Genomic DNA, 7,846 nt, shown 5'->3' with positions numbered 1-7,846 from the left:
TGACTGTCGAGCTGAGAATCCTCCACAAGCAAAGACTCCAGCTGAGGCAGACTGACGGATGATGTTGAATCTACAGAGGTGCTAGTGACCAATTCCCCTAAAGCATCAACTTGTCTCCTCAGACTGTGCACTGTCTGCCACTTTCCTTTGATTACCTGCTCCGGTGTTTATATGTGGGTTCTGGAGAGTTCAACTTGGTAGCCTCCAGCAGAGAAGCCTCTATGCTTAAAAGAGGCAAACACTCTCCGCCACTGAGCCATCTCCCCGGAACTCACACCATTTTTTTTTTTTTTTTTAAGAGACAGGGTCTGACACTCCTAACTCAGGATAGACTCAAACTTGCTATATAGCCAAGGATGACTTAACTCCTGGTCTTACTGCAAGTATTTGCCTGACATCCTAGCATTCCAGAGGCTAAGACAGAGAATAGGGAGTTTGAGGCTAGCCTGAACTAAGTCTAGTGTGGCAGTGAATTCCAGATCCTCTGGCCTGTCTCTTGAGCATGCACTACCGTGCTGTATGTTGTAGTTACCTTCACTTGTGGGACAAAACATCCAACCAAAAGCAGCTGATATGTTAGGAGGAAAGGTTTGATTTTGCCTTACAATCTTTTCTTTTTTTTTGGGGGGGGGGGGTAGTGTCTCGCTTTAGCCCAGGCTGATCTGGAGTTCACTTTGTACTCTCTGGCTGGCCTTGAACTTATAGCAGTCCTCTACCTCTCCCGAGTGCTGGGATTAAAGGTATGTACTAACATACCCAGCTTTGGCTTACAATCTTTTTTTTTTTGTTTTTCGAGGTAGGGTCTCACAGCAATTCTCCTACCTCTGCCTCCCGAGTGCTGGGATTTTGGCTTGCAATCTTGAGGGGAAGCTTCAGGATGGCAGAGGAGAGCATGGCATGTGCATTGATTGGATACCACTCCCAGCTAGCAGGTAGAAAACAGTAGCAGGAGAGTGAGCTAAGCTCTGGAAGGGAGAGCTGGCTATAACACCCCAAAAGTCCATCCCAGCAACATACCTTTTCCAGCAAGCCTCTATCTCCTAAATTGCTACCAACTGGGGATCAAGCATTCAAAACACATGAACTAATGGGGGACATCTGATTCAGACCACCACACTACAAATTCTCCCCATCCTCAAGGGCTATAACATTATTTTGTCTAGCCCAAGCCTTAGGAAAAAAACAAAACAAAACTGTGGAGGATGGTGGTGAATGCCTGTATACTCCAGGTACTCGAGGGGCTGATACAGGAGGATCTGGAGCACAAGGCCACCTATGCTACATTGCCAGATTCTACCTTTTTTAAAAAAGTGGGGGCACTAAGAAATCAAGCTGCAAGCCAGGCGTGGTGGCGCACGCCTTTAATCCCAAGCACTCGGGAGGCAGAGGTAGGAGGATCGCCATGAGTTCGAGGCCACCCTGAGACTACAGAGCTAATTCCAGGTCAGCTTGGACCACAGTGAGACCCTACCTCGAAAAACCAAAAAAAAAAAAAAAAAAAAAAAAAGGAAATCAAGCTGCAGCCGAGCTGAAAGCTTATTCTCTATAGACTAGCTGACAGAAAGCTGGAAGCCGCCACACTGCATGCAGCCCTATGGGAGAGAGGTCATCATTGGTAGTAAAGAGCAGTGGACACTACAAACCTGAAGACTGGCCAGCATGCCAACTGGTGCAGTAGTGGCATGTCTGTTATGGGGGAAGCCAACCACTCTCTAACTGGACTGGAGGCCCACTCCATGGGAGTGGTACTGAAAAACCTAGTAAAAAGCCTATGGTGGGTGAGGTCATGAGCCCTAGGGAAGTAATGCCTGCTGTTGTCTGGCTGAATGCATATATTACGCTCTTCAAACTGCCCTGTGAGCACTTTTCTTAATGTTTACACACATACATTAATGCTACTCTCACTTTAAAAAAAAAAAACCAAATTGTTAGTTTTATTTATTTTTTGAGAGTGACAGACAGAGGAAGAGGCGATAGAGAGAGATAGAATGGGTGTGCCAGCGCCTCCAGCCACTGCAAACGAACTCCAGATGCGTGCACCCCTTTGTGCATCTGGCTAACATGGGTCCTGGGGAATCGAGCCTCGAACCAGGGTCCTTAAGCTTCACAGGCAAGCGCTTAACTGCTAAGCCATCTCTCCAGCCCTCACTTTTGGTTAGAGAAGCTTCTCTTTTCAGATGGTGATGAATACTGGGATGACTCAAATGGCACCATAGTGCTGAGAAGTGACAGAGGAATGTTCAGCACTAAGACATCTCTATCACACCTTCCAAAGCTCAGGGTCCATTGCAGAAGAAGTGGCAGAAAGAATGTAAGAGTCAAGGGAAGGGTAGGACTGCTTACAATGACCTCGCAGTTCCTGGAACTACCTATACAAGCTCTTCATAATAGGAGGAAAAGATGATATCACAATAAGAGAAACTAATTGAGAGGGGGAGGGAATATGATGGAGGGTGGATTTGTGAGGAGGAAAGTGGGGGTGGGGAGGGAATTATCATGGCTTAGTGTATATAATTATGGAAGCTGTCAATAAAAAGGTTTAACAAGTGGAGAATAAAAAGCAGGGCCGGAGAGCTGGCTTAGTGGCCAAGGCACTTGCCTGCAAAGTGAAAGGACCCAGGTTAGATTCCCCAGGATGCACGAAAACCAGCTGTACCAGGAGAGGCATGTGTCTAAAGTTCCTTTGCAATGCCTAGAGGCCCTAGGGCACCCATTTCATCTGTCTGTCTGTCTCTCTCTCTCTCAAATAAATAAGAATCTGTAACCCCAGTCCTGTGGAGAGCAGAGATGGAAAATCGACCGGGGTTTGAGAAAATGACAAGCTACAGGATCAATGAGAGATGCATCTCAAGGAAAACATGGATGAGTTGGAAAAATGCGATCATGCAAACTCACTGGAGTAACCATCTCTAGTCATAAGGTTACTTCATTTTTTTTTTTTTTTTTGGTTTTTCGAGGTAGGGTCTCACTCTGGTCTAGGCTGACCTGGAATTAACTCTGTAGTCTCAGGGTGGCCTTGAACTCATGGCAATCCTCCTACCTCTGCCTCCCGAGTGCTGGGATTAAAGGCGTGCGCCACCACGCCCGGCTGGTTACTTCATTTTTTGAGAGCTAGCAAGAGAGTGAGAGAATTGGCATCCCAGGGCTTCAGCCACTGCAGTCAAACTCCAGATGCTTGTGGTAGACCTTGCACTTATCTTTGTGCATCTGGCTTACGTGAGATCTGGAGAGAAATCGAACATGGGTCCTTAGGCTTTGCAGGCAAGCGCCTTAAATGCTAAGCCATCTCTCCAGCCCAAGGTTACATTTTTTTTTGTGTGTGGGGGTGTGGTTCGAGGTAGTGTTTCACACTAGTCAAGGCTGACCTTGAATTCACTATGTAGTCTCTAGGTAGCCTGGAACTCATGGCAATCTTCCTACCTATGCCTCCCAAGTGCTGGGATTAAAGGTGTGTACCACCATACCAGGTTCCTATTACTATTATTTATTTAAGAGAGAGAGAGAGAGAGCGTGCGTGTGCACGCATGCATGAGAATTGGCACGTGAGAGCCTCAGCACTGCAACTGAACTCCAGATACTTGCACCACCTAGTGGGCATGTGTGACCTTGCATTAGTCTCACATTTGTGCATCTAGCTTACATGGGATCTGGAGAGTCAAACATGGGTCTGTAGGCTTCACAGGCAAGCACATTAACTGCTAAACCATCTCTCCAGCGCCTATCATAACTTTTATAGTAACTACTCTGATGATTAACTTTTTATTTACTATGTTACAAACTATGAACCTGAGTCTCATATTGGTTCAATATTTCACTTAAATTTTTTGCATGTCAAGTATGAGAGTAGTGTGTATCATGAGTATGTGCAAAATACCCTGTATGATGAACGCATGTGGAGGCCAGAGGAGAATGTCAAATGTCTGACATCATTTACATCAGCTATGTTCCCATTCATCAAAGCTGTTTCTATGTCCTATTAGCTCCAACGTCTTCTTTTTTCTTTTTTTTTTTTTTGGTTTTTCAAGGTGGGTCTCGCTCTAGCCCAGGCTGACCTGGAATTCACTATGCAGTCTCAGTATGGGCTCAAACTTATGGTGATCTTTCTACATCTCCCTCCCAAGTGCTGAAATTAAGGCATGCACCACTACGCCCGGCTTAGCTTCAACTTCTATACTCCCTTTTGAGAGTGAAATTTAACACATATAATCACATTGAAAAAAAGTTTATTTAAAAAAGTTCTAGCAGCAAGAACAGTAACAAAACAAAAGGAGAGATGGAGAAACAAAAGAAAGGAGGTTATGTCCTGTGGACTTGTCCCCATTCTTAGTCAAGTTCTTTATACCGAGCAAACATAACTCTTCGAACAGCATCTCGGTAAGTCTCATTGGACTGTCTCTTGCTGGTTCTTCCTGGGGCCCCAACACTGGGCCCCCTCATCCGGCCTTCAGTCTGCAAAACAAAGAGCAAAGTGAGACCTATGAATAAAGAGGACAGCAAGGCTATGATTTCAAGATATAAGCTTCAATGCCAGAGACACGACATGACACGACAAGTTCTAAAGGACAGAAATGAGACAATTTCCCAAGGCTGGCGTTTTCACAGGATAAAGCCAACTCCAAATGGGCAATATTTCTTCTGATCAACTTTACTAGTCTACCTGAAATGCAGAGCCAAGTCTTTCCTGGGCACCAGGACTACATACTATCTACATTTTAGCCTTCAAAGGCCTCAGTTAACAATACCTTTCAGATATAGCTGCTTTTGACTTTAGCACTTTTTTTTATCCTGGCCTGAGTGCTGGGATTAAAAGTGTGTGCCAGGGGCTGGGCGTGGTGGCACACACCTTTAATCCCAGCATTTGGGAGGCAGAGGTAGGAGGATCGTCATAAGTTCAAAGCCACCCTGAGACTACATAGTGAACTCCTGGTTAGCCTAGGCTAGAGTGAGACAATATCTCAAAAAACCAAAAAAAAAAAAAAAAAAAAAAAGGTGTGCCCTCATGCTGGGCTTCTTTTTCTTTTCTTCTTCTTCTTTTTTTTTTTTTTTTTGAGGCAGGGTCTCGCTGTAACTCAGGCTGACCTGGAATTCACTATGTAGTCTCAGGGTGGCCTCAAACTCACGGCGATCCTCCTACCTCTGCCTCCCAAGTGCTGGGATTAAAGGCGTGCACCACCTCGCCTGGCTTTTTTGTTTGTTTGTTTTTTTGAGATAGGGTCTTGCTCTAGCTCAGGTTGACCTAGAATTCACTATGTAGTCTCAGGGTGGCCTCAAACTCACAGTAATCCTTCCACTTCTGCCTCCTGAGTGTTGGGATTAAAGGTGTGTACCAACACGCCCGGTTCTTCTTCTTATTTAATATTTATCTATTTGTGAGAGAGAAAGAGAGACAGAGAGAGGGGTAGGCAGACAGAGAGAGAGAGAGAGAATGGGCACCCCAGTTTCTTCAACCACTGCAAATAATTCTAGATGCTTGTACTATTGGGAAATCCAACCCAGATCCTTAGGGTTTGCTAGAAAGCTCTTTAACTGCTAATCCATCTCTCAAGCCCTCTTCAGCTCCTTCTTTTTCTTCTTCTCCTTTTTACTGGACCAGACATATGGCTCAGCAGTTACGGCACTTGTCTGCAAAGCCAAAGGACGCAGGTTCAATTGCCCAGGACTCATGTAAGACAGATGCTCAAGGTGGCACATGCGCCTGGAGTTCATTTGGCAGCAGCTAGAGGCCCTGACACACCCATCACACCCATTCTCTATCTGCCTTGAATTCTCTCGCTCTCAAAAAAAAAAAAAAAAAAAAAAAAAAAAAAAAAAAAAAAGGGCTGGAGAGATGGCTTAGCGGTTAAGCACTTGCCTGTGAAGCCTAAGGATCCCGGTTCGAGGCTCGGTTCCCCAGGTCCCACGTTAGCCAGATGCACAAGGGGCGCACGCGTCTGGAGTTCGTTTGCAGAGGCTGGAAGCCCTGGCGCGCCCATTCTCTCTCTCTCCCTCTATCTGTCTTTCTCTCTGTGTCTGTCGCTCCAAATAAATAAATAAATAAATAAAATTAAAAAAAAAAAAAAAAGCCAGGCGTGATGGCGCAGGCCTTTAATCCTGGCACTCAGGAGGTAGAGGTAGGAGGATCGCCATGAATTCAAGGCCACCCTGAGATTTCATAGTGAATTCCAGGCCAGCCTGGGCTAGAATGAAACCCTACCTTGAAAACACATATATACACATTTAAATATTTTATTTATTTATAAGAGAGAGAGATAGAGATAGAGAACGAGAGAGAGAAAATGGGCATGCCAGGGCCTCCAGCCATTGCAAACAAACTCTAAATGCATGTGCCACCTTTTGCATCTGGCTTACATGGGTCCTAAGGAATTGAAATAAGGTCTTTTGGCTTTGCAGGCAAATGCCTTAACTCCTAACCCATCTCTCCAGCCCCCCAAAGTATTTTATTTATTTATTCATAAGCAGAAAGAGATGGGGTGGGAGTGGAGAATGAGTATGCCCGGGGTTCTAGCAACAAACTCCAGAGGCATTCACCACTTTATGCATATGACTTTACATGGGTACTGGGAAATTGATCTTGGGTTGTTAGGTTTGTAGGCAAGCCACCTTAGCCACTGAGCCATCATCTCTCCAGGCTTTCCCCTCTTTTATGCAAATCCTTTACACTCAAACTGCCCAATTTTCATACTACCACACAGGTTATTCTTGATGTAAGAATATGATAAACTCTGTTGTAACTTCTTTACCTTTTCCCCACTACCAAGAAAATCACAAAGAACTCAGAAGGGGTTGCTAAGAGTGGCACATGCTTGTAATCACAGTACTCAAGAGGTTGAGGCAGGAGGATCATGAATTCTAGGCTGGCCATGGCTAAATAACAAGGTCCTGTTTCAAAAAAAAAAAAAAAAAAAAAAAAAAAAAGACATTCCAGGCTTATGAAACCCCTAACAAGATAGAAACCATTTCATTTTACCTCTTCTGATGAACCCAGTCCAGGATGACCGTATCCCAAACCACTCCCTTTCCTCCACCCAGCGGCTTGCTGAACATAGCCTCCTTTGCCACTAGTGTCGGTGTCTTCTACATCAACAGGTTTTCGATCACTGCAAGAGAAGCAAATACACGTACATCATTCTCAAGGTGACCTGCTAGTAAGCCTACCAGAAACATCTGTCCTCTTTTTTATTTATTTGTTTTATATTTTATTTATTTATTTCTTTGAGAGAGACAAAGAAGCAAAGACAGAAAGAGAGGAGAGATAGAAAATGAATGAATATGGGCGAGCCAGGGGAGGTGAACTCCAAACCACAAATGAACTCCAGATGCACGAACCTCCTTATGCATCCAAGCATAAGGATCCTGGAGAGGCAACTGGGATCCTTTGGCTTTGCAGTCAAACGCCTTAACTGCTAAGCCATCTCTCCAGCCTTTTTTATTTATTTTTGTTTATTTATTTATTTCATATGAGACAGACAGAAAGAGAGAGGAAGGGCATGCCAGGGCCTTCAGCCACTGTAAACAAACTTCAGACACATGTACCACCTTATGCATCTGGCTTACGTGGGTACTGGGGAATTGAACCTAGGGTCCTTTGGCTTTGCAGGCAAATGCCTTAACCACTAAGCCATCCTTCCAGCCCTGACTTTTCTTTTCCTTTAAAAACTATTTTTTAAATTTATTTGTAAGCAAGCTGGGCATGGTAGTACATGCCTTTAATCTCAGCACTCGGGAGGCAGAGGTAGGAGGATCGCCATGAGTTTGAGGCCACCCTGAGAATACAGAGTGAATTCCAGGTCGGCCGGGGTTAGAGGAAGACCCTACCTCGGAAAAAAAAAATTAATAATAAATTTAA

At 44.7% G+C, this 7,846-nt stretch overlaps 1 protein-coding gene across 4 annotated transcripts in view; it reads right to left on the bottom strand.

Annotated features, from left to right (window-relative positions):
- Positions 1-4,206: 4,206 nt before the first annotated feature.
- The window catches only part of Rbm6 (RNA binding motif protein 6), a 123,705-nt gene continuing 120,065 nt past the window's right edge, over positions 4,207-7,846 (bottom strand). For all 4 annotated transcript variants that reach the window (XM_045136714.1, XM_045136717.1, XM_045136715.1 and 1 more), the window contains 2 exons: positions 6,968-7,097; positions 4,207-4,449 (listed from right to left, as the gene is read on the bottom strand). In XM_045136714.1, coding sequence (XP_044992649.1) covers positions 4,324-4,449; positions 6,968-7,097 — 256 coding nt within the window. In that variant the 3' untranslated portion in view covers positions 4,207-4,323. The remainder of the gene's footprint in view (positions 4,450-6,967; positions 7,098-7,846) is intronic.

This window comes from Jaculus jaculus, chromosome 17 (assembly GCF_020740685.1).
Source record: "Jaculus jaculus isolate mJacJac1 chromosome 17, mJacJac1.mat.Y.cur, whole genome shotgun sequence".
Classification (NCBI taxonomy): Eukaryota; Metazoa; Chordata; class Mammalia; order Rodentia; family Dipodidae; genus Jaculus; species Jaculus jaculus.
The sequence above is the reverse complement of the archived record's forward strand: the minus strand, read 5'-3'. Positions and strand labels throughout refer to the sequence as shown.